At 38.9% G+C, this 26,863-nt stretch overlaps 2 protein-coding genes across 15 annotated transcripts in view; one reads left to right on the top strand and one right to left on the bottom strand.

Moving 5' to 3' along the window:
* The window catches only part of CENPU (centromere protein U), a 36,872-nt gene extending 13,705 nt beyond the window's left edge, over positions 1–23,167 (top strand). Inside the window, exons 2-17 of one of the 11 annotated variants that reach the window (XR_007356379.2) lie at positions 138–262; positions 351–432; positions 2,268–2,310; positions 4,160–4,313; positions 5,071–5,194; positions 6,246–6,342; positions 7,391–7,522; positions 11,098–11,170; positions 12,167–12,287; positions 13,533–13,611; positions 14,641–14,688; positions 17,715–17,776; positions 18,817–18,973; positions 19,662–20,692; positions 20,784–20,854; positions 21,364–23,167. Coding sequence is in view for 7 of the 11 variants with exons in the window: in XM_048847937.2 (XP_048703894.2) it covers positions 386–432; positions 2,268–2,310; positions 4,160–4,313; positions 5,071–5,194; positions 6,246–6,342; positions 7,391–7,522; positions 11,098–11,170; positions 12,167–12,287; positions 13,533–13,611; positions 14,641–14,688; positions 17,715–17,776; positions 18,817–18,973; positions 19,662–19,799 (1,275 nt within the window). In the remaining 4 variants the exon portion in view is untranslated. Of the gene's footprint in view, positions 1–137; positions 263–350; positions 433–2,267; positions 2,311–4,159; positions 4,314–5,070; positions 5,195–6,245; positions 6,343–7,390; positions 7,523–11,097; positions 11,171–12,166; positions 12,288–13,532; positions 13,612–14,640; positions 14,689–17,714; positions 17,777–18,816; positions 18,974–19,661 lie in introns of all 11 variants that reach the window. The other 10 variants (XR_007356380.2, XR_007356377.2, XR_007356378.2 and 7 more) reach the window with 10 other exon arrangements.
* PRIMPOL (primase and DNA directed polymerase) overlaps positions 20,221–26,863 on the bottom strand; it is a 32,752-nt gene continuing 26,109 nt past the window's right edge. For 3 of the 4 annotated variants that reach the window (XM_048847931.2, XM_048847930.2, XM_048847932.2), the window contains 6 exons: positions 25,489–25,586; positions 24,557–24,643; positions 24,353–24,461; positions 23,187–23,269; positions 23,054–23,100; positions 20,221–21,600 (listed from right to left, as the gene is read on the bottom strand). In XM_048847931.2, coding sequence (XP_048703888.1) covers positions 21,286–21,600; positions 23,054–23,100; positions 23,187–23,269; positions 24,353–24,461; positions 24,557–24,643; positions 25,489–25,586 — 739 coding nt within the window. In that variant the 3' untranslated portion in view covers positions 20,221–21,285. The remainder of the gene's footprint in view (positions 21,601–23,053; positions 23,101–23,186; positions 23,270–24,352; positions 24,462–24,556; positions 24,644–25,488; positions 25,587–26,863) is intronic. The other variant, XM_075127857.1, reaches the window with a different exon arrangement.

The following is a 26,863-nucleotide window of genomic DNA, read 5'->3' as shown; positions in this document are numbered from 1 at the left end:
TATGTGAGAAGCCAATCTCCCAATATGCACTGAGACCAGAATAGAAGGGGGTTGAGTGATGGGGAAAGGGCTGGGGAGGGGAAGAGAAGGGAGGGGGGAGATGGGACTAACTGTTTTCTTGCCTGGCTAAATTTGAGGTACTAGCTGTCTGTGGCAAAATCGCCCTGCCATCCTGGCCCCTGCAGCAGCAGCTTGGATGAGCTCTCCCCTCACTCCCCTGGGCCCCACCTTGATTCTGTGGTGTGCTGGTATTGATGTACAGGTAACTTTATAGACACACATTGCTTTCCATGTACTCTTTTTGTGAAGGACAGGTCCCACATTAAATGGAGACTAACATGTCATTTCAGAAAAGGCATTTGAATACAAAACTTCTGTAAGTGACATGGATAAGAAAAGGAAGATGCATAGTAAAAGCCACATGCCTGCTCTGTAAGTAAATAATGCTGTGAATTTTCCTTTACCAATGAACTCCAATGTCTTTAAAGTGAACTGAAACACTTCACCTGCCTACACCTAAACTGAGACCACTGAGGCTAAGATTGTTGGTTTTTTTTTATGGGTGCCTAAAGTCAATGGGTGCTGCTAAGTGCTCAGCACTTTTGAAAATCAGGCAATTTATTTCGGAGCCTTATGGCCTGATCCAGTGGCTTTTTCGTTATAGGCATGGGGCAGCCCACGTACATTCAGTTGCTGAGTCAGGGCATAAATAAGGTATTAAGATCCCTGTCTTGCAATAGGCTGTGCTTGGGTGAACTGCTGTATGCATGCATAGCCTTACTGACTTCTGTGGGGCTCTCCTACAGTGAAATGTAGGATCAGAACCTAACTTTAGTACCCATTTTAAAAAATCTTGACCTTTGTTGTTTTTTCAGTAGTTGACAACTTAATTACTACCTCTCACAGATATCCGTGCTATCACCAGGTTTTAGATAAAACACACTACTCTGAATTCAAACTTTGGAAGACAAATAAAAAAAGACTTTCAGCAATTTTACTTAAGTATAAATTTGAAGTCTATATGTTATGTTAATGATTTGCAACTGAAAGCATTTATTAATGTAAATATTTTAACACTGTGTGGTAACAGTTCTCTTTTGCAAATGGAGAAACTATTAAATGCTGTGTGTATATGTATATACAGTAGTGTGAAAATATAGGTTTTGTACATTAATTTTTTAAGCACGAAACAGAACTTTTTCAGACAACATATTTCTCTTAAACTAGCTAATTTTTAAAATTGAAATTGCCTGGCAGATATTAAGTGCGCTCATCTTAGGAAACAAACTAACAGAAAACCCTGCTCAAACAATATTGTCATTAACTAGTGGAGGTAATGGACCATTTGTAGGAAAGAGGTATATTACAAGTGCCCCAATTAGCACGACATTCAGGTCATCAGTCAAATTGAAAATTCTATTACAAATCCACAGATAATAATTTTCAGTGACCTGCCAACTATGAATAGTCTTATAAGGGTTGACTGTTCAGGAGTTAGCATAGTGTATTAAGATATTTTTGATTATTATGGCTTGTGTTCAAATTTAATTTGTTTTAACAAAAAAGCGCTAGTTTGTTTTTTCCCTTTCATGTATGAAATTCACTCTGAAACGCTATTTAATCATCATCTGTAACAGCAGTAGAGTTTTCTTTTGGGGGGGTAGTAGAAGTGATCCTAAATTTAATGCAAAATATCCAGTTGCTTAATTTTGGGCTAAATTGTGATTTGGATGAGACACTCAACACTATGCAGGCTACCTGGGCCTTCGGTTTGGTCAGGTAGAAGTAAGCAGGGTTACTCTCTCACTTGCTTTTTTTCTGTAGGATGTGGGTAGGGAATAGAAGGAGAGATATGGCTCTAATCCCCACTAATAACTAGCCAGACTAGTTGAACCAGGAAAAGAGCAGTTAACTCCTTCCTGACAAAGGCCCTCTGTAAACTGTTTACCCTTTGGAGAAACAGTAACGCTTGGGTTTATGTCATTCATGCCCCTCCTCTTATTAAGTATTGCCTAAATAGAAGTCTGTTGAGGAGTGAAAAGTAAATATATAATATTAAATTTATATTTGAGCATTTCCTTTGTCATTTGGGTTAAGCTCTGCTACTGATAAGAAGCTAGACACAGGTAATGTAATAATGTAATGTAGCCCTGATTCTGATACAGGAATGAAGAGAAGAAGAGAGAGTAGGTTTATAGTGGAGTTATTTTTAAATAACTTCAGTATATTCAACTGTACATTTAATTTCTTTTATACATATTTAATAGTGAGAAGACCTCAAAGAAAAAATTGGAAAGAAATAAACTGGATGTAAGTTACCTTAATTTTGTAGTAAATTAAAAAGAATAAGGTATAAATGTGCCATGCTGTTGAAGGTCTAGATCAGGGGTGGGCAAACTACAGCCTGCGGGCCGGATCTGGCCTGCAGCTGTTTTTAAGCCGGCCCTCAAACTCCCGCTGAGGAGTGGGTTCTGGGGCTTGCCCCACTCTGGTGCTCTAGCAGGGTCAGGGGCCGCTCCTTGCAGCTCCTGGAAGCAGCAGCATGGCCCCCATCTGGCTCCTATGTGCTCCAATGGCCCCCTCTGGCGCCCCAATGGGAGCTTCAGGGGCAGTGCCTGTGGACGGGACATTGTGCAGAGGTGCCTGGCCGCGCCTCCGTGTAGGAGCCGGAGAAGGGACATGCTGCTGCTTCCGGGAGCCGCTTGAGGTAAGTGCCTCCCAGAGCCTGCACTCGTGAGCCTCACCCCAAAACCCTGCCCCAGCCCAGAGCCCCCTCCCACCCTCCGAACCTGTTGATCCCAGCCCGGAGCACCCTCTTGCACCGCAGCCCCACCCCAGAACCTGCACCCCTAGCTGGAGCCTGTACCCCTTCCTGCACCCGAACCCCCTGTCCCAGCCCTGATCTGCCCTCCAAACCCCTCTGTCCCAGCCCAGAGCACCCTCCTACATCCCAAACTCCTCAAGCCAGTGCTTCCAGCCTGGACCCCCCTCCCTGCACCTATAACTCCTCATTTCTGGCCTCACCCTGGAGCCTGCACCCCCAACCAGAGCCCTCACCCCTCCCCCACACCCGAACCCCGATTTTGTGAGCATTCATGGCCCACCATACAATTTCTATTTCCAGATGTGGCCCTCGGGCCAAAAAGTTTGCCCACCTGGGTCTAGATCCTGAAAGCTAACCCTTCTATGTGGGCATAGGGGTCTGGATGCATGGATGAGCTTTCATCCTCTGGGAACCGTGTTTTGTAATCTCACGGCTTTGCAGCTTTTGTGAGAGTGATGTGCCTTGTGGTAAAATGGACAGTTTGCTTGAAAATGTGATGCTAGTTTTCAAATCCTGGCAAAGATTTGATAAGTGTCTCATGATAAAAATAGAGATCATCCAAAACAGGAATATTTAATGCATTTATTTTCATTGCCATAATGAAAACCTTAAAGTTTAACTTGGGGAATATAGTTTAACTATATTATGCTTACAGAATAGAAATGTAGGTGATTGATTGTCCCTTCATTCCCTGATCTTCATTTGCACCTGCACAACTCTCACTGAAATCAATGGGAGTTACAAACATAAAACTGGCAGGCTGGTTGGGCCTCCAAATTCAGCCTACAAGTGACTTTTAAACATGCCTTTTCCTCTGTTCTCCTAATATAGAGCAACTTGTGCTGAATGATCTACTTACATTTGTTGTTTGGAACTGTCAGCAAATTAAAATTATTTAATTTTTTAACGTGCAAGTTTTGCGGCATTTGGAAATCCATGACTAGAGCACACAATAGTAATATGAATAACAAGAGGGGTGGCTGAAAATGTCCCCCCCCCTCCTTGTCTGAAGGAAGGAAAAAAAAGGCAGATTTTTTAAAAGAGACTAGTTCTTAGAATGTGCTGATCTTTTATGTGTCTAAAGTAACACTTTTACAAGTTTTATAATGTACAACTAAAACTAATGTTATAGCATAATACAAAATAGTAATATGTATCACTTCACTTTACCTACATTTTCTCACAAAAAATAAGTGTAAAGAAGAAAATGCATGCATGTCACCTTTCAAATGTTTTGCACCATAGCTCAATGTCATGGATTCTATTTTAAATTTGAATTCTAAATACTATTTTAAATTTGTTGTCATTATATTGAATTTGTTTAACACTGGAAAGTTGGATGTAGAAGACATTGCTTTAATACCCACCCAGGAATACAAAACCAAGTCCCATCCTCGCAGTAAATTACTTCCATGTGAGGAACCAGATGTCTCAAGGATATTGAAGATAACTGAGACTGGGCAAGTTGAGGAGCCCGATGATTCATTTGGTTAGTATTTAACTTTTTAAAATTGTTTAATACATTATTTTTATAAGTTATCTTGCACATACGTTATTTTAAAAACCATAAACAAAAGCCTCAGTGTCACTCCTTGCCTATGGGAATGAAAAGGGAAAATTACCTCTTTGTTTTGGGCTTTTGCACTCTTTAATTTTGAGTAGTGCTTATATATCACAGTGAAAGGTGCTATATAAAAGTTTTAAGTTTGGTAAATTCCAGATAGTAACCCTGGAAGTACATAGTAGAACATCTCTTGTGTTATATAAAACAGCAGTGTTTTCATGGTTCTTGGGTGTTTGTCATCTTCCTCCATTCTTGTGCTGTAGGTGGTGAGAACTGTGAAATGAAACTGTTCTGCAATCCTAAGAATATATGTGGAGATATTTTTAAACATTTGCAAGGAGAAGAAGCATTGTCCTGTCACTTTCAAATATCCTTAAAAGGAAAGATCTCATTCTCAACCATATATACATTATTTTCTGGTGAAATATTAAAACCACTTTTCATGCTTCATATGGGGCCCATTGATAGATACCCCTTGCTCGCCCCAAGTTTCTTCTTCTCAAAAAAAATTAAAGTGTACTTTTAAATAAGGCTTAATTTGAAAAAGACACACAGTAGACATAAAAATCATAACAATGCCCAATTATATGAAATGTAGCAAAACGATGCTAGTGCAGTCAACTGCTTTGCCTAAGCAGACAAAGTTGCAAACTTCCATGTTTTTTTTTTCTGTTATATATAGATCACCCTTTACACAGCACTGCTGTAGACGCTGGTGGGAATGTGGAATTGCAGGAAGAGGAACACGACATGTCAGCTAGTCATTCATCTGATTCATCTCCACAAGGGAAAAATGCAGAAACAAGGTACAGTGAAAATAAAATATTTTCCAGTCCTGGAAAACTATTAGACAATGTTTGGAAAACTTAAGCTTGCCTTTGTAGGTTGGTATGATCTCCGGATCATCCCATTATTTCAAGAAAGACTTTAAATGGTGAAAAATGTCCTCATTGTATCTCAATTGCTGTCTTTTAAAATGACCCTGCTTAAAACTGTCCAGGTAAGAAGCCAAAGCCCAAATCAGTCACTAGGTCGGAGGAAAAGGAATTCTGGCTTGTAAATTATAAGCAGTACATGGTTGGCATAATGCATCTGTGTATGTTAAGACTTTCTTACTGTAATGTGGGTGTCAGGATTGTGCTGGAGGAAGTGAAAGGCTTTTAAAAAAATTTGTGATCCATTAGTGGAACTTCTATTTGCAAATGACTACTATTCAGCAAAAAGGGCAAAGAAAATATTAGAATAAACAATTGAAAGGGAATCTAATTTGCTTTGATTCTGATATAGTTTCTTTGACCTGAGAAAATTTCTCTTCATTTCAAATTATTGTAAAACAATTTTTGTGTATACACTTCTGCTTTGTTAAAACAGATTTGGTATAAATATGAAGTAATGCTTGCTTGAGTGAACTTATCAAGACCAAAAAAATAGTGGGTTTGATCTTTCAGGGAACCTTTTGCATTCCTGTTGAACTCCTGACGATCATTTTCCCCCAGCCCCTCCATCTTTATGGCCGCTCAGCACCAGGCTGAACTCTTTCAGAGCCTTTTAACTCTATTTCTTAAACTGACAGTGGGGGTTGCTGTTGAGGGATATGTGGCTGCTGCAGCACTTCTTGAAGCTGATGACCTGGGAATTGAAAACTGAGAAGAAATTAAACCTGGGATTCCTGCAAGGTCGTACAGAACCACCTCCATTAGGTCACCAATGAACCCTTGGTTTTGTTGTTTAAATAAAGCATGTTGAGGACAAATGTGCAACCCATTGGTTAGCATGTAATGGGTTACACATGGATACAGATTTTTTTTTTTTTAAATTATGTGTCAGGAAAGTTCTTATTGCTCATCTTTATTCTAGAAAAAATCACTGTAGCTTGAAAATGACTGAAGATAACAAATCAGAGACAGAGGATTCTGAAGATGAATCCCTGAAGGAGAATAAGGTACAGAACAAGGTTTGTAAGAATATATCAATAACTTTTATTTAGAACATATTCTATGCCATATTCAGATTAGACAGAGGAAGGGGTTTGACACTCCTTAGCACTTGTATAGGAATTTTAATCTGAAGAGCATCATGGATAATTAATCTTCAGAACACTCCTGTGAGATGGGCAAGTATTAAGTGTAATGCCCAAGGACACTGATGAAGTGTCAGAGCAAGGATTAGAACTCAGGAGTTTCTGGATTCTACCAGCCCATTAGTCCATGTCTTCCTTACTTGATGTGCAGCAGGTTTTTTCCTTAACGAAAAGATAGTCTGTTTACTTATGAAATATATTGTCATTCTTAAAGAAATATAGATAAGGAATAATTCTTTACTACTTATCCAGTATTAAATTTACAGCAGACTTGTGAGAGTAGAAGTTTGAGTTAATTACTAAAACTATTTTTTAAAATGTATATTGGTGCTAAACAACTTGAAATGCTTGTGAGTGGCTTTCCTTCAAAGCGCTTACTCATTGCATTTCTACCACACTTAGTCTCTTGATATAAGTTCTCTTGTCACATTTTCTAATCTTATCTTCTGTCAGTGTGGAAGCTCTTTATTAAAGTGGCAGATTTCTGCCAGTCAGTTTTTAATGTGAGAAGCTATGCAGTAGTGCACCATACAAGTCTTACATATTGACCTGACTGGTGTGTTAAATTCACTATGCTCACACAATCCTGGTGTCTTTCATTCCGAGAACTTCCTGTGTGGAGCTGTACTGTGTAGTTATTGCTGGCCTGCTGGAAAAGAGAGTCAAAACTACATACTTCTGAACACTAAAAGTTAACATTAGTGTGAATAACTTTTTTTAAGACCTTCAAATGTAATTTTGAACCATCACCGGATACTGTAGTAGTTTTGATTGCTCATGACATCTCAAACTTTCTTTAAAAGTTCTTTCTATAGTTTTAAAGCAGTAGAGTTGAGATGTTTCAGACTGTTACTGTTCATGCCTTTTTTTCTTTTGCATTTTTAAAAATCTGAAGATTTACTTTAAATTATTCTTTATATAGATATTAGGAAACTCCAAGTCCAGTGTGGAGGAATCGAAGTTACCATCTGCATTAGCACTGAGGAATAGCTCTTCAGAAAGCAGCATATCAAATAAGGTTACAGATTTAGTGAAGAAGTTGAATGCACAAAAGGTAAACGTCCCAACTACAGATTCCCCAAATCTATCAAAAATACCTCTAAAATCTTGTTTCTCCTTAGAATTAAGCACTAAAGCACATAATGATGCCTCTCATCTGTTAAAAAGTGGGGGGAATGTTTGTATTCAGGAAAGAATAATAGTTTTGGGTGTGAGGGGGTAGGACAGAAGTAAGACTGAACACAGAGGTCTTGTCTACTCTAGTATTTCTCTTCAAAATACTCTCACCTTGTGCTTCATGTGTGATACCTGTCAAAGCCCTGGTCTACACTAGGACTTTAGGTCGAATTTAGCAGCGTTAAATCGATGTAAACTTGCACCCGTCCACACGATGAAGCCCTTTATTTCGACTTAAAAGGCTCTTAAAATTGATTTCATTACTCCACCCCTGACAAGTGGATTAGCGCTTAAATTGGCCTTGCCGGGTCGAATTTGGGGTCCTGTGGACACAATTCGACGGTATTGGCCTCCGGGAGCTATCCCAGAGTGCTCCATTGTGACTGCTCTGGACAGCACTCTCAACTCAGATGCACGATTGTTTGCCATTGCTCTGACGCGGGGAGGGGCGACTGATGACACGGCTTACAGGGTTGGCTTACAGGGGTTAAAATCAACAAAGGGGGTGGCTTTACATCAAGGAGTATTTCAGGCAGGACTTCACGGAGGGTTCCAATAAGAAATGGTGCACCTAAGTTATTGTTCTTATTGGAACAAGGAGGTTAGTCTGGCCTCTGATTGATACATGGCTAGATTTACCTCGCTGCACCTTCTCTGTGAGTGACTGCAGTGTGACCTAGAGGAATGAGTCCCCTAGACGGGGGGGCTAGGGGGTGTTTGCAAATGAGTACAAAAGAAATCTGGTCTATTTCTTGTTTTGATCCACTCCATCTATCTTTTACATCTTTGTCTGGCAGCAGATGGTGCAGAAGGACTGCATGCCATCCACATCTCATGGCTGCTTGGCAGAAGATGGTACAATAGGACTGCTAGCCATCCTCATCTCTTGCCTGGCCGGCAGAAGATGATGCAATAGGACTGCTAGCAATCCGTGTAACTGCCTGCTCACCATAAGATGGTTCAATAGGACTGACTGCAGGACTAAAGAGAATGACCTGATCAAGTCACTCCAAATTTAGTCCCTGCGCTCATGTCTGCCCAGGCGCTCCTGATCGACCTCACAGAGGCGACCAGGAGCACCTCGGACATGACGATGATGGCTACCAGTCCTATTGCACCGTCTGCTGCCACAAGGCAATGGGCTGCTGCTGCTGTGTAGCAATGCAGTACCACGTCTGCCAGCACCCAGGAGACATAGGGTGACGGTTACCTGAGCGGGCTCCATGCTTGCCGTGGTATGGCATCTGCACAGGTAACTCAGGAAAAAAGGCGCGAAACGATTGTCTGCCCTTGCTTTCACGGAGGGAGGGAGGGAACAGGGGCCTGACGATATGTACCCAGAACCACCCGCGACAATGTTTTAGCCCCATCAGGCTTTGGGATCTCAACCTAGAATTCCATTGGGCAGCGGAGACTGCAGGAACTGTGGGATAGCTACCCACAGTGCAACACTCCGGAAGTCGACGCTAGCCTCAGTACTGTGGAAGCACTCCACCGAGTTAATGCACTTAATGCACTTAGAGCATTTTCTGTGGGGACACACACACTCAAATATATAAAACAGATTTCTAAAAAATTTTCTATAAATTCGACCTAATTTCGTAGTGTAGACATACCCATAGTTCAAGGCAACTGCACTTGTGATCCCTCAAGGCCTCAGTGCTAAGCTTCTGGCTTCTCAGCTGTCCCCTCTCTTGGGCAGAGATCCACACCTCTCTCCCTCCTGACTGAGGTTTTTCCAGATGTCACAGTTCCTTGCCTACACTGTGATATCCCCAGCAAGCCAAACTGCTTAAATGGCCAGTGTCTGCGCTTTGCTTTCTCTCCAGAAGTTATGCCCAGTGTATTGCGTGCAGTCATAGGTTACCGCACAATTCTTTATAAGAAGTACATTTATTCTCAAGGGGAAAGCATTACAGAAAAAACATTAAAAACAATAAAAGAACCTACACACATGCTGAAAAGCTTACCAGAGGTCACCCCAACTCCAACCTTAGGCTCAGTTGGTGTTAGTCCTTCAAAACCCACAAGTGGGTAATCCCTGTGGCTACAAGTTTGTAACTGTCTCAGATTCAGAACCAGAACCACCATGAATAGGTGGGCCTTCAATTGGGCCTTTGATCTTGGTCTCATGCAACAGGTGATCAGCAGACAATGGCCCACTCCTCAGGACCCAGCTTCAAAAGGCTGGGATTTGCATAACCAGATGTCCCTAGAGCAGTGGTTTTCAAACTTTTTTTCTGGCGACCCAGTTGAAGAACACTAATGTCCATGACCCAATGGAGCTGGGGCAGAGGGATTTGGGGTGTGGAAGGGCTTAAGGTTGGGGTGAGGACTGCGGGGTGGGGCTGGGAATGAGGGGTTCAGAGTGTGGGAGGGGGCCCTGGACTGGGGGGTCAGGACTCTTGGCTGAGGGTGCAGACTCTGGGCTGGGGCCAGGGGTGAGGGGTTTGGGGTGTAAGAGGAGACTCCGAGTTTGGGAATGGGGGTCAGGGCAAGGGATTGTGGTGCGGGCTTACTTTAGGTGGGTCCCGGTCAGCGGCACAGCAGGGATGCAGAAGCAGGCTTCTTGCCTGTCCTGGAAGCGGCCAGCAGCAAGTCCGGCTCCGCATGGCTCTCGCACACAGGCACTGCCCCACCCCTGCAACTCCCATTGACTGGTAACCGACCAATGGGAGTGCGGAGCTGGTGCTCGGGATGGGGGCAGCAGGTGGAGCCCCATGCCCCCCCCCCCAAACCTAGGAGCTGGACCTGCTGCTGGCTGCTTCCAGGGCACAGAGTGGTGTAGGAACTGGTAGGGACTAGCCTGCCTTAGCCAGGTAGCACTGCCAACAGGACTTTTAACAGCCCAGTCGCAGGTGCTGACCAGAGCTGGCGAGACCCAGTGTCTTAGATTCCGCCACCCAATTCTGGGTCGTGACCCACGTTTTGAAAACCACTGCCCTAGAGAATCCCCAGGAAAACCACTTAACACTTTTTGTTCTGAAAGTCTCTTCTTATCTGATGCTTTGTTCAGTATAGTCCTCTGAACCCCCAGGTGCCACATCTTGACCCCTCAAGAGGTTACATACACTCCTGGACCACAATAATAAATAAACCATTCATTTAATACAGTGGACCCAAAAAATATGTTAACTTCAATAAGGTCTCCCAATAATATTGCCAACTGCATTTCTCTTCAAAATATTCCCACTGATGTAACTTTACCAGTGATATCAACAGTGGGAATGCTAATGCAGTCTGGCATCTCTTGTTCATTGGCAGCATTATCAATGTTGTCAAAACTCTGCACAGAGGAGATCTAGACTACGCAGTTGTTAAAATGCCAGTGGTTGTTCTACACTAGTGTTACTACCAAGTGCTATCATAAGAAATAGTTAATTATAATTATGGGTTTAAAATAGTTGAACGTAATTGTTCTTGAAAGTTAATCTGCTGCATTTTCTATTGTAGAAGCCCAAGAACGGTGCTAAATCCCATGTGAAACCAAAGAAGTTTTTGCAAAAGACTGCATTACATCCTTCTGGTAAAAGGAATTTGATATTTTATCTCTTCATAATTTTAAACTTCCTTTAACTTTTCCTCATTAGCCATTAATGAGTTTTCCTAAAAATAGTTTTGATATCTGGTATTTTGCAGCCCAGTTACGCTAGAAATGGGAGCCTTATATAATTGGAATAGGAGATTCTTGTATAGTTGGACTCAGCACTCACTCACTAGCACTGTAACATCATGAGATACTGGGTTTCAAGATTGTGACCATTTTAGGTATAGACAAACTATTTGATGGTTTTTAAATGTTTTTCTGACTTCCTCTGGATCCTGCCCGGTTGGAGTTATGCATTTAGCTTTATATATGGAGATAAATAAAATATGTTCCCAGTTCAGTTCTTAAGAACCCTCTAAAACATTCATAAAGTAGTTTCCCCTTAACAAATGCAATATATACATGGTATGATATAAAGACTTCATCAGCATGGGTTTGGGAGGGCTGTATTACTCATAGTGGCCGGGAGTGGTTTATCCCAAATAAGTGTCTATATACCCTTCGTACAGCAACACTGTGTATGTTTCAGAAAAACTATAAACTTTAAGCTTTATATAAAATGTCTTGAGTGTAATAATGCAGACTTTCTTGCAAAGTAAAATATGTGCATCACACCTTGTATATTTCAGAATTTTGTATTTCACTACTGAGCAGAGTTGGTGACATTCAGAATGTTTCATGTAAAAGTAAAATTTATTTTTAAGTCACCAATGTACCTTAGTTATTTATGCTCAACCCACCTTAAGATTTATATTACTTTTTCACACATTGTTTTAATTTAAAAATTGCATAATCAATTTACCTATTTACAAAATACCTGGCATATATCTTAGACAAGTGAAATAATTCCCATTTTAGAAAATTCTCATTTGTTAAAAGATTAATACACAAGTTAGTTTGTGTAGCATTTAATTCTTTTAAAACAAAAATTTTAATTTTCATATTTATTTTAACTAGCCATTTATTGTGTTTCAGCTGATAATAGCCCATGTTCTATACAGATTTGGTGCCCAAAAGGGCTGAAAAGATTTTCCCAAGATATTATAGAATTGGATGTTGTTCTGGCTGAGTTTGAGAAGACAACTGCAGACTACAAGTAAATATCTTGCTTTCCTTGAACTGAGAACTCCAAATTGACACAAAATATTTAGTTTGCTTGAAACCAGACAGCTTGGAGCACTAGGTAATGCAATACAATGTAGGGGCAATCCTAATAGATTATTGGGGGATATATTCGATGACTGCCTATAGGTTTCTGTGATACAAATGGCAGTTTCTTTAAGATGTGATCCTAGGTAGGTTGGCCTCAGAGATTTAGTGTAGCCCAAATATAAATAATATTGCCATTATGGATAGCTATTGTGATTGGGGAGCTATTTCTGAACACGAAATATCTCAGTATCTGCTTGAAGATGCACATTTATCTATCAAGACCTAGGAGAGGCTGGAAATATCCTACATTTGTTAAGCAGGTTTCATGGGCTCTGTTTGTTAGATTTCCATTGAAGCATTCAGCTTTGAGGCTCACTTAATATGCAATTTTTGCCTTATCAGAGTTTTTATGTTCTCAATCTGCTGTTTAGGTCTCTTAATCAGAATTGAAGAGTTTATTCAATATAAAACATCTATCCTGTAGTTTAATTAATAACTGTATAACTTCTTAATCCCTAGCACTTTTGAAAAAACACTAGTATTGGTTCCACAAGTTAGTTAAATTCTAGATATTAGACTTGCAAGCTTGGGTGGATTTGCCCTTAAAAAGAAGAGTCCTTCATGATGCACCATTTCACTAGGCAAGTTAGAAAAAGTGCAGAAGGGAAGCCCTATATGTAGTTTATTATTGGCATTGCCTCCTGATGCCCAGAAAGTCTCATTACTCTTAAAATCCCAGTGTTAATTTCTGTGGACCTTGCCTCGCTGAAGAATAGGAAACTTTCCTTTCTTCAAGTAGCAATGTCCAAAGAGCTAACCAATCCCAGGTGAACTTGGGAAGAACCAAAAAAACCCAACCTTTTGATTTAAAACCCAACCTAATGTTTTATTTCTTTAGCTCTGCAGTAGGCATATGCTAATCATAAGAAAAGGGGGCGAGGGGAAAGCTGAGTGGACTAAAATTCTTGGCTGCAGAAGTCATCACAACTGGTAAACTCTTCAAGGGGAAGAGTTAGGCTGTTGCCAGTAACTGACAGGTCTGTCTCTGCCTGCTATACTCAAAGTCCAATGTTAGTATCTATAGATCTTGCTACCTGAAGAAAGGAAATACTCAGATAAGCACAGATACCTTTTTCCTATACTAACCCAACTGTGGTTTTATTTTACCCTCTTCCTCCCCAACTTCCAGACAAAGGGTGGAGTCTAGGATTTGCAGGGAAGCTATTGAGGGCTTCTATTCTGGCTTCAAGGACCAACTCACTAATACTGTAAGTATAGTAGTAAATATAAAAACATTGGTGTAGAGATAGTTGTAAAATTTAGTCAGAATGCTTGTACATCTACTACTTTTTACATAGTCTTTTACTGATGCACCTCAGGGCATTTTAAAATTAATCCACACCTTGTGAGTTATGAATGAATGAAGACATAAAACTTTTAAGCACCATTACTCCAACTTGCTGCACATGGACAGACTACTGCACCTTTGCAAGAACTCCACTGGGGTTCCATCTGGGCACAGCGGTTTGCTCACAGGCAGTAAATTAAAGGATTGGATTAGATTGTCAACTTTTGGGAGACAAGGACCTTCTCTTGTGCAGTTACCAATGAGCAAGGAGTTCTGTAAAGTGGATGCAAGTCGAAAGGTTGGGACTTATAGAGCTGAAAGTCTGCCAAGATACAAGCAGTATGTCTTGTATATCTGCCTCAGAAGCCTTGTATTTATGAAATACCTTTCTTGGTGCCTGTAAGAAGACCATTTTCAGGGCTTTAAAATTAGTTTTTGGTTTTTTTTAAGGGGCCTCTGACGTACAGTGCATGGAGAATAGACTTCCTCAATATAATTTTTCAGACCTACTAACTGACTGTAGAGAATGATTTAAAATATATAATATAGTGAAATTGAGAATGTTGGTCTTTACTTATGACCAATGCCACAATTAATATTAAAATTATAGTTGAACATTCACGTGATTTATTAACATGAACAAGTTTAAACAACAAAACTTCACGCGTTTCTATAACAAGATGGTAAAGAACCTGGAATTTGTAGATAGGAGAGAATGTCAGCCTTGTCTCCTGGTGGTGGAGAGAGTAGCATTTTATAACAGTCCTTGTTCTGGGCTGGGGAAAGGACATGCCAAACAGAATTACCAGTGACTAATTTATTTAAACCAAAGTGTTTCAAAAGTAAGTCTTATAGCAGTGATTTATAGAGAGAAAAAGGATACAAAGGTGGGGAAGAAACTATCAGATAGGGTTTGCTGTCACTACACAATGTTTTCCTTTACCTGTAGATAACAGAAGTCCAGGAACTGAAGGATTTGAAAAGAAAAAATGCTAAGGTAAAATAGAGTAATGATCTCTTTAAATGATGCTATGTTCTGTTTAAACACTATAGAGATAGAAATGTATAGAGCCAATGTTCAACTGCAAAACCAAACTTGGATGTTTGCTTTTAAAATTTATTAGAATACAAATATACCTAGGAAAAGTTTGTGAAACACATTTTATCTGGGAATAACACTGTTTGCAATATACTTCTAAAATCAAACAGAACAAAAATCCAGTTTGAAACTGCTTATTGCCAGACTTGCAAGACTGTTAAACAGTTGTGCTAGTTCAGTAACCAGTGAGCAAACTGTATAAACCAAGAATTACTAGAAGTCGTAAAATATGCTAAATGCCAGATTCTGATCTCTGCTAACAGTCTTTGGTATGGTGTTACTGAAAGATAAATAGTAATGTTTGCCTGTGTGGAAGTGTCTCAATAATTCAACACTTTAAAAATACGTTCAGTAAACAAATTGACACACACTATTCCGTCTTTATTTCAGAGCAATGGTGTCAGAGTATCATTTAAAAGGAAAGTCAAAATGTCTGCTTAAACTCCATTCAGTTTATTTTAATGAGCACCATATGACTGTATTGGGGCTGCCATTGATTTGATACTGATGCATGCTGTGACTACAACTAAATGAAAAAAAAATAAGCAATGAGTACTCTGATTATAGTTAAGGCTGTGAGTTTGTCACGGAGGTCACGACTTCTGCAGCTGCCGGTGCACCTAGCGCAGGGGCAGCTCAAGTGCACTGGCTGCTGCTGGGGCAGTCTAAGCCCTGACCCCCCAGGAGCAGCAGAATTTGGATGTGGGAGGGGGCAGGGGCCCCGGATGGGGTGAGATGGACTCTGGGTGGTGCTTACCTGGGGGGGTTTGCAGGAAGCAGACATATCCCTCTTGCTTAGCTGCTACGCAGAGGCATGGCCAGGCAGCTCTGTGCATTGCCTCCACCCAGAGTGCTGGCTTTGCAGCTCCTATTGGCCAGAACCTGTCCAGGAGTTTTTCTAAAAATACCTGTGACTAAAATGTAGCCTTAATTATGGTACTCTGTTTTGCCTTGTGCTTCGTTTATATGAAGGTGTAAGCACTACTGAACTATGAATTGCCACTAATGAATAGTTATTGGGACAGAGGGAGAATGATTTTATAGCTGTGATACTCAGACTGAGACTTGAGCTGCTTTAATGTGTCTCCTGATATTATACACTCTGATTTTAATTATTAACCAATCAGAATGCTTTTACTATTTTATAACCAATTGTAGTTGATAAAATACTACTTGGTCAGTCATTTTGCCGTGAGAATAATATATATTTCCCCTGTCGTACTGTTTAAATAGGAATATATAGTATTATAGTAAATGAAATAATGAATTCACACTACTGTGGCTCTTTTGGGTAATGTTGATCGCTAATTTGACTCCTGAAACACTGAGATCTGAGCATCATTACTTCGTTGCTTGTGGTTTAGGGCACTCATTTAGGAGATGGGAGACTCACATTCCAGTTCCTGTGGCTATTTAATTATTTATACAAAGTGGAACAATTTCAGTAGGAGAGATGGAGAGACCTGTCCTAGAATATCCCATTGGCCAGTGGAATGGGCATTTTTCTTAATGTGGGAGACCTAATTTCAAATATCCCCCATCAGACAGAGGGTGAAATTGATCCTGCGTCTCCCATGTCCCGAGTGAGTGCTCTAACCACTGGGCCAAAGTTTATAAGGGGGGCCTTCCTCTCTTGGCATTTAAGTTCCGAAAAACCTTCTGGGCAGAAACTATTTGATGAATTCACACCAAATTCACAAATAGTTTTGGGTTGATCGAAATGGCACTTGTTGTTGAATAAACTATTTGTCAAAAAACTTTGCCCACGTCTAATTCACAAGCATATTTTTGTCCAGCCCTGAAAACAGCAGATCCGCTTCACCCAGCAATTCTAGTATATTTGAATCATTGTCTTTGCCTTTGTGGTCTCCCATCAAGTGGGGTCAAGGGCTGATGTTCTTTGTCTCCCACCGTTTTTGTAAAGTTCATCTTCCTGACACTGATGGCAACCTTCTGTGTGTCCTCAGTCAGTGTCTCAACCCCCCTTTTTCTAGGTCTTCCTCCTGGTCTTTGAATGTAAATTCAGTATTTCTTGGAGAAGGAGATTTGAGAGGGGAAAACAGGAAGGGATTCCTGGTAAAATTACATTTAATGATTTGATGGATTGACAATCACTATTTTAAAAACATGTTTTTAATCTAAGTCACACATTGTATGCAAGCTCTCTCATTTAAACTTCTGATTTAGAACTTGACTTTATAAAGACAGAACTTTTCTATGAAGTCCTCCAAAACTTAGGCTCCAACGCTACAAGCTGTTCTGTGCAGAGTGCTATCTGTGCAGAGCAACTTGCAGAATTAGGGTGTACTTTTAAGTGTTTGAATTAAAGAATATAGAAAAATCTTAAATGTACAGAGCACCTTTCATTCTGAAGAATTCTAAAGTACTACACAAACAACCTCATGCTATTCTTACATGTAAAAAAAAAATGTAATCTACTGTGACCTAAAGATTTTGTAGATGAGAATGTGGGGTGCCTGTGTTATGATTGGCTTTGCAACTCCTGAGTTAGAGATCCTCCCGAATAAGTATTAATAAAAAACAAATTTTTACACCAGCGTCTTATGCCAAATGTTACTGAAAAGTTACTTTTGAAATGCTTGATGTTTTTTTTAAATGTTGAGATTTACTTACCTGGATGAACAAGGATCCCTTACTACAGTGAGTTCAATAGTACAAGTTATGGAGGGAGAAGGAAAATGCTAACAAATTTTAGAGACCCTTTTGAAAAAATACCTAAAATAGCACTTCCATAGATTACATTGTCATGAATTGTAAGACTTGGTATCTCAAGATTTTCCATGTCTAGAACCCCCAGAGCATTGTCAATTCAGAATGCAGAGTTGGGGGTAGGGAAGATACCTACCTTGTCATTTAACTGTCTTAGTCTTGAAAGACTGCTATTTCACTTAATTATATAATAGGTGATCACAGACATCAATAAAAAAAGAAGGCGTTTGCTGGAAGTTAGAGGAGAACTAATTCGGTAAGTTTCCATTTGCTGAAATGTATAGTGATTATATTGATTGAAAGCATACAATAATAGCTTATCAGTGGAAATTGAGGAGTCCTGTTACTGTCCAGAAAATCTAAGGTAACCCTTGCTTTTGTCGTTAACTGACAGTTTTGTGTAAATAGCAGATGAAACATTTATGGCCTGCATCAGCTGAACATGTGTATTCCTTCCTTTTTGCAAAAGCTAAAATTAACCACTCCATAGGAGTTGTGGAACTGCCTAATAGAAACAGGGAGTCATTTTCACAATCTGTCTCCAGCTACTCTAAATTCTTGGGATAATGTCTGCCAGTTGGGCTACACATTCTGTAAGAAATACACCAGCTGCATGACTGGAGGTGAGAACATGATCAGATAGGTTAAGACTACTTAAAATTAACAAATACTCTGAGCGTGGAACAGTGTGGGGTGTTGTTCCCACCCCCAATATAGCTCACTTCAATCTTGCTGGGTAAACTTCCTGATTCCCTTAATAGAATTCAGCCTTGAACACATGCAATACATTCTGATTTTAACTGCCCCTACAGGGGTGGGATATTTCCTAAGATAGTACATGCAGCATCTGGTATGGTGGAGTCACAGAATGCTTACTGCCATATTCCATTACTATAGGATATCTCTCAAAATAGAGGGGGTATATTGTTGGCTGTATTTTAACCTTAAATGTTATGCGTGAGTCTATTTTAAATTGTACTCCTTGGCAAAAGCCATCTCCTAGAATCCCCTTGATCATAAATGTGATCACTGGATTTCTGTCAGAAGAATTATTGTATTATTGACAAGATTAAAGATCTGGGTCCTTATTAGATAAAAACTCAAACAGTATGCCCACTTTAAAGGGCCATATTCCTATCCAATTAGTTACCCTCATTGAGAAAAATACCAGGCTGTCTGTACTTTACACTTTTATGACCCCATTAAGTCATGTTCAATAGAAACAGTACATTCAAAGTAACTCCTGAAAGAAGAAAATTCACAACACAATCCTTAAGTATTTTTTTTTTTTTTAAGGACTGGACCACAACTGAAGCAACTACAAAGAGAATATGCTGAGCTACAAGAGACAGAATCTTCTATCAGGAATGCAACCCAGTTCCTAACTGATTTAAAGGAGGTGCAGCAACAGTATTTAAATTACAGAGAAGACAACCCACAAGAAAAAGTAGTCGTAAGTACATATTGATTCTATGATGTTGCACTGGCTAATTCAAGTTTTGTCTCTTTAGGAGAAGAAACTAAATGGTGATTCAGGGCAGACAGCAATATCATCATGTTGGTGTCTGTCAAGACCTTGTACAGCATGGCAAAAACTTCAGTGTTATTGTATCCAGGACACACATGTAGCGTACTATTTTTAAAAAGTTCAGTGAGAAACAAAGTAAATTAATTTTCTTATTTAATATAGATATAGGTCAAACCCTGGTGCCCAGGAGCTTCCCTAAATACAAGATGGTAGTGTTTGCTAACTTTCCAACTTCACAGTGAATTTTGTAACCCTCTTTAATGCTCAAACATCTGTTCAGCAGCACAGCACTGACAGTGAGCTTCTCAAATATGTAGTTTAAGTAGCGTAGGAGACCTGTACAGGAATTGTGCTCATGGCCTGGAATACAGTCTCTTCTAGGGCACTGCTGACCTCCCAGTCTAAGGAAGTCATCCACTTTAGGGCATATTATCTGCTTATGCTTAGTATAGCCAAACTTTAACTTGACTTAAACATGCAGAATAGAACATTTGAAGAGAGTGACATCAAATTATAATCCACTCTTTCAAATATGTCAAGTATGAGAGACAAATGGAGTATTTGGACATTGTTTTCAAAGGGTTAATGCCTTGTAATTTTTTCCCTCCAACAGTATGGAACTTCCAGCATTCCTGCTCTTCTGGTGGAATCACAACGAATTTTAAGAGCTGAAAGTCATTTTCAAAATATCAACACAAGATTACAAGAGGTTCTGAATTTGCAGAAAAAGGAGCAGCCAGAGATATTTTAAATACTTTGCCTTCTATTTGCAACTAAGCATAGTTAGCATCAGTTAAGTATATTCATATACCTAAACAAGAAGCAAGCTAAGTATACATGGTTATGACATTGCTACTCCTCATGTAGATTTTAGTAGTTTGTGTTTGCACTCTAACTTTTGATATATTATTTAAATACTCCCATAAGCATTTAATAAAACAAAGCAATGTGTTTAAATTGCTTCTGATTTCAAATCTTTCACCTCTATAAATAAGTGATGTGAGTCTCTTGTCAGAAAAGTTGATATGTTTCTAAAGATTTACTAACAATTGTGAAGGGAACGTGTGGTTTTTCACTTTGATGTATAATAAGTTTTGTGTGCGGCAGCCTGGAGTAGAGGGTAGTATGACAAACCATTAATGATCTCAATGAATCAGTGATAAATCTAGTGCTTTAAAATTAATAGGATTTTATTATTGGATTACCAGAGTAATCATTTGGAAATACTAATGTGACAAGAGTAGACATTTTCTTTAGTGGACATTACAACTTATATATACTGAAAAACCTGTTGTTGCTCATCCTAAAGTAGCATAAAGATAATTTGTAAGTTGCCTGTTACAAGCCTGAGACATGTCTAAATTGTTCCACCATTATATGCATAATGGATAAAATATTTCTAAAACTAGTATGTGGATTTTTAAAAACAGCTTAGTTATAACAAGTGGTGAGCATAATGAAAGGTAGACAAATCCTCAAAAGTTTTTATCTAAAGTATGGATTTACCTTTTGGCAGGCCCACATATAGGTAAGAAATCCTGCTTGCCCTTTGTAAAGTAACGAAGTACAGTACAGGCTGTAGGCAACATCCTAAACATTTGGACATATGGGAAGAAACATGTTCTAACCACATTCCATCCCTTGGTAAGTGAATTTTACCTGAATCATTGTCCATAAAGCTTTTTGAGTGTGTTGACACTGTCTATTTAGCATTTTTTTTACATTTTGAATTTAGTGCTCCTGAGAAGTACCAGATTGATCGCCTGTGTCTAGCTTTAGAACATGCACAACCCAGGTACTACTAGGGTAAGCTGATCTACCTGGGTCTTCCATGGTGCTTCTTTCCTGTCCAGGAGCAGCTACTTCTAGGGTTGAGAGGATAGTTCAGTTTCTGCAGCTATTCAGTCCTTGGCCTCTGTAAAGAGAGAGGGTGGCTTTTGTGCCATATGCACTGCTGCAGGTGGCAGAACCACCACTGACTAAGCTGGAACTTAAACCAGAAATTAAAGGCTGTATCCTATTAAACCATATAAAATGTCATTAACACACAAACCCAATGTACAAAAACATAGCTAATGGCAAGTTTACTATGCACTTTCTTATAAAGAGAGGATGCTGGCATGGTTCTATTGGTTTCTTTTGGCAGTGTAAACGGAACTTCTGAAACTTTTGGCTTTAGATACATTAAGATATAGTTGAGTTAGCACATTTTATAAACAGCTACCCTTAGTTGATAGCTAGTTGTATGTCTTGTTACCACAAACTTCCTGTTTTCTTAAAACCTCTATGAGAAGCTCATCAGGTATTTCTTCCAGGTCACAGTTCCACGTGGTCAGACTGTTGTCTGCAACTTCTGCAAGTTCAGCATCTTCGATAGCTTCCAGAAAATACACATCATCAGTCACATTTTCCCATTCTGTATTTGAACAGAGCTTGTCGGGAGACTTCTTATTTTCTTGATGTATCCTTAATGATGTGCTTTCTGAGAAGTCTGTAAGGTTAGGTTTTTCTTCTATGTTCCCACTCTCATCCATAAAAAGTACATATTCTTCCTTTAAAAAAACAAATATTACTTATTCAACATGTAAGTGTTCATTACTTCTGGGGGCTAGATCTCCTTGTTGGCTTCATAATGGGAGCAGAGTTAGGCTAAGGCTGAGCACTTCTGAAAATGTCACCTCTAATGAGCAGAGTGTAGGTCAGCTGACCAGGCAAGTTTCTTATGTGTTTTTGGATTGTGGGCATTTACCATACAGCCAGACCCTAATCTTATGAAAGTCAGTTTTCAGTAGGACCAAAATTTAGTCCTTAAAAGCAGTGCCTTGTAACTGGCAAGCTTTTGAAAATCATGCTGTAAGAGCACTACTGAGTTTGCTCTAGCTGCATCTGTAGGGAGATAACACATTTTATGGATATGTGCTGTTTCAAAAAGAAATGATGATTATTGAAGGGATGCAACCGATCTAAAGAAGTTACATGCCCAATTGTAATATTTTCCAAGCAGAACTAGGGGAGAGACACACACACACACACACAACTTGTATGGCCCTGCGGATGTCACGTGAGCCGTAGCTGTGTGCTGATTGGGCCAAGAACCACTGCTTTAAATAGTGATGATTCACTTACTAAGAATTTTTTCCTAAATAGGTGTAACTTACCAACAATCAGTTCTGCTTCAGATAGGACTTCATAAACTTGCAGTACACCGATCAATAAACCATGAAAAGTTTGGTTGAAAGGTAATACCAGCTACTGAAAAGCTGTTATTTATAAAGCTCAAGGTAGGGGTTGCTTGGTCTTCTCTACAAAGGTTGAATATTTACATTATTGCTTTACTACACTATATGAAAGGATTTTCTAAATGAAGATTAACTTCACTCTTCAAAGTCCATGACTATCATTTAAATTCCGTGTGAATAAATTTAAAAGTGTGAATCAGTTGTTTCAGCATATTAAACCCCTAATGCTATGTATTAACTATGCTACTATCAGTTTGTGTGTTGCAAACACTGGTTGAAGTCTGACTTGTATTTGCCTAAGCATCAGAAAAATAGAAAATGGAATGTATTCTTTGAATCCTCCATGAAGTTTAAAGGTGACACTCATGTATTGATCAGTTAGATGGTGTAGATATAGTCAGAGATTAAAAGATCTTGTGCACAAGGAAGAGATTTGCCTTAGTCTAGGTGAGATATTGGTAACCTTGCCTACGGCCAGTCTATATTAGCACTTCCCTTGGTGGTAGGAGTACTAGGAGGAGAATTCTGAAATATTTAGGGTCCAATTATGCAGTCACTACAGTTGATGGGTCCCATTGCCATCCATTGAACAACTCACAAGTGAGTAAAGATTGGACAATCATTCAGTCCCTTAGTGTAGGCAAGATTTTTAAAGGGCTACCAGAGATGACAGTTTGGAACACACTTGAGTTACCATTAAGTCTTTTCGCAGTTTGTTTTTTTCTTGTGGGGATGGGGAAGAGGGAAAGGAACAAAAAATACATACCTCTTTGAAAAGAAAAGGGAGGCATATCTCAGGGGGTAATGGAATACCTAAATCAAATACAGTGTGTTTATATTTTGTTTAAAGTTATGTTTTCAATAAAATTACACAAAACCATTTCAGAAACATTACTTACTTTCTGATTTGAAGTTTTTAGCTCTGCAGACAGGGTCATAACATTTTTGATAGTAAACTTCTTTTTTTAGATCTACCAGGATCCTTAAAATACAGATGCAAGTGTTGGCTAGCACTTAAACAGCATTAGCTACATTATACACATCAGGCCAGGATTTCATGCCCTTCCTCTGTTTCTAAAATAGTCTTTGTACATGCACTCTGGCCCATTTACAACTGAAATTACATATAATATGCAATGTTAAAAAAATGGAAATTACATTAAGAGTGTGCATCTTAAATGTACAGGTTTTTGGTATGTTTTAAAGCCACGGTGTTGAAAGTGAGGTACAATTATCTTCAGCCTACATTAAGTCTGAACAAAGATGGAAAATAAGACTCTTAAAAGACATTGATTTGTATAAGATAGTTATAAAATATGAGTTAAAACCCTCACTTTTGCAGTGAGTTTAACTAAAGCACTTGTACAAACTCTGGTACTTAACAGAATTGCATAACCTGGATTTGCAGTATGGGACAAATCTTACCACATAATTTGGTAATACTATACCATTTTAGTTGTGGTTGAATAGAATATTGTACATCTCTTGCTGTTAAAAACAATCTAATATTCATTCTTTTGAAAAACATTTAGAAATAGGATACAATTGGAAAGAGTCCTTTAAAAAAAAAAAAGCAGCATGCATTTGGTTCTTCTCACACTCAAGAGGAGACTGGCTGTTAATTTCTCTTCAGGGTAAAATTGACAATCAGATGACAAGTTACATTTAGAATTTGTAACCTAAAAAATTAAATTAGTCTCTCTCATCAATATTCAGTTTAATAAGTAAGATTAACTAAACATTTTGAGTGAAATTCTGACCCCACTGAGGTCAATACCTCCCATTATCCTCTGCCATTGGAATTAACTCCATAAATAGGTATAAACATATGTTCAGCTAAAGAGTAAACTCAAAAAATTCCTTCCATTTCCAGTGAATAGCAGAATAGGGTTGGGATCTTGTTGTATTAGGTGCTGTAAAAACACTCTCCCTTCCATGAACAGTTTTCTGTTAAAGCATTCCTGGATATTCTAGTTGCATAATGAAAAATTCCTTATTAAAAGGTTAATTTGAAGCCTTTCAAAGTAAAAGTACCTATTAAATAAAACATACTTAAAGAACATACATTATGTTATTACTTTTGTGGGCTCTTCCAATATTTTTACACCAGCGATATCTGGATATGTCATAAACAAGGAGTTCTTCCAAGGAAAAATAATTCCATCGTCGTATCCCTGGAAAATTAAGTACCCTTTTTAAAAATAATTTATAACATCTTGAGAATATATGTCTGACTCTCTTTAAAAAATAAAAAAGTTATGGTCCTTACCTCCATGAGCATCATCTTTATTAACTAAAGAAAGGACAAAACAATCAATTTCTGGATAAGGTGAATATTGATATCCTTCTATGGGATCTGTTTAAAAACAAAAGTTACTGTTACAGATTATACAAACTCAGAAAAAAAATAAGTGTACTTGAATCTCACTAACCATTAAGGACCTACTCCTAGTCCCATTACCATCAGTAAAGCAGGACTGGGCTCAGTGTCTAAGTGGTATACATCTTGGAAAGCATTTTTCATTATAGAAGAAGTTGCCCTTGCTCAGGAAGTCTGGAGCCAGATCCCTACTTTTGGGAAAGGCAGGTTACAATTAACAATTAGCACATGCTCCTGGAGATTGGTCAATGCTTAGTATTCCTGGGGACAAGAAAACTTTACACTGTGGACTAGATTCTGACTTATATTGAATACTAGTTTCCACTACAAAGAGCCCTATTGATTTCAATGGGGCTTTTGTGGAGTAAGGTATTATGCAGGATCAATTAGGTTGGCACACTCTGATCCTTTATTAATTTCAAGCTTTACTCTACATCCTGAATATAAAACACCCAAGTTGCTGCTCATGTAACTTACTCTGGAAAGGTCTATAGAACAGGGAAAGAGAGACACTCCTGCATGCTCCCAATTTACTAGTGCATGAGTAACTAGTTAGGCAGTCTCTCTGGGAAATGAAGGGCATACCCTCTGCAGGACTCAGCTAAAGGATATTGCCTAAATAAGCTGCAGCAGAAAGTTTCCACTGATGTATAAGAACAACAGCCCAACGAGGATGCAGTTTATCAGATGTACAATTTGAGATATATTCCATAATTAGATCAGGTACACTGTAATACATATAGCAAATTAATGATGCAAACACTTAAGATAAATTTTTCTATTCAGTAAAATCACATATTCAAAAGATTGTTATGAAGTACCTGAAGTGCTATTGAAAACTCTCCTGTTTGTTTGTTTAAACATTTTTTTCTTCCCTTCTGGGATGTCACAAGTTAGGGCTCTTTCAATTTCTGAGAACCTGATGGAGAGAGACAGTGGGAGAAGTCAGTCATAACTCAGATTTCTGGACATACCATACTTCCTTTTCCGATTCTTATGGCCCCTTTATTTCTTGTTCAGACATAAAGGATTCGTTTTAACTTAGTTTCCTCTGACATATTCCAGCAGAGGGTAGAGTTTCCTTCTTCCACAGCAGAGACAGAAAGATCTACCCTCACCCAACCCAGGATCCTCTGCACTACTTCTAGCCCTATTTGCTATATATGTAGTCCTTGAAAAGTATTGTTTACTTTTGGATGGCTTTTAGTAGTCTTGCACTTTACCCTTTTAGACTAATAATTTGCAAAGAACTATGTTTTTTCTTTGCTGTGTTTCTGGCATGAAAACAAACCATCATATGGGGCAAATTCTACAACAGATGATTTCTTGTCCTTACTCAGGAATGACTCCACTGAAGTCTGGTTTGTTTGTTTTTTTTAATTATACTATAGGATATAGGCCTCAATTGTGCAAGGTATTTAGGCACATGCTGAGAATCTCTGGACTAGATGACCTCTCGAGGTCCCTTCCAGTTCTGTCCCCTGCACTCAAGGCAGGACTAAGTATTATCCATTCTAGACCATCCCTGACAGGTGCTTAATTGAGGCCCATGACAACCAAAGATTTACAGGAATGTTGAATGTAATATGCATCTTTAAAAAGATATTTACAATCAAAACTCCATAATAAATGCAGCTCAACTGTGGCTCAATCCTGTGAGGTGCTGAGTACTGAAGTCATTAGCAATTTTGGTTGCCTCTCATCTCCCAAAAAAACACTCAGTACATTTCAGGATTAGGTCCTTAGATTGCAGCCTCTTTTGATAATAAATTGTGTTGCATATATTTGTGCAGCACTAAGGAAAACTGCTGTTGCTCACTAAAGTTTACACACAAAATAATGCTTTTCACTTTCTTCTGTGTCTAGACTGGAGTTATTCTCTCTTAAATGGTTCAGTGAGGGCAGTTTTGGATTTTGGTCCATTTCAGAGTCCTATCTAATTTACAATGATAGAAATGTAGCACTTCTCAGCTGAATAACCTTGAACAAGTCAAATTCTTCATCTCAAACAAAAATTAAAAACAAACAAACAAACCCCAAAACACAACCTCCCTCCCCATACACACACACAGAGTGCAGTTCAGAAACCATCACAAATGGCACAAGTTCTCTGAATTTATTGCATATTTGAAGGTAGGTGCAGCAGATTGGATTTCTGACAAACCTTTGCTTCAAGGAATAACCATCAGAAAAATT

This window comes from Caretta caretta, chromosome 4 (assembly GCF_965140235.1).
Source record: "Caretta caretta isolate rCarCar2 chromosome 4, rCarCar1.hap1, whole genome shotgun sequence".
Classification (NCBI taxonomy): domain Eukaryota; kingdom Metazoa; phylum Chordata; order Testudines; family Cheloniidae; genus Caretta; species Caretta caretta.
Note: the sequence above shows the minus strand (reverse complement) of the source record. Positions and strands in the feature narration are given on the sequence as shown.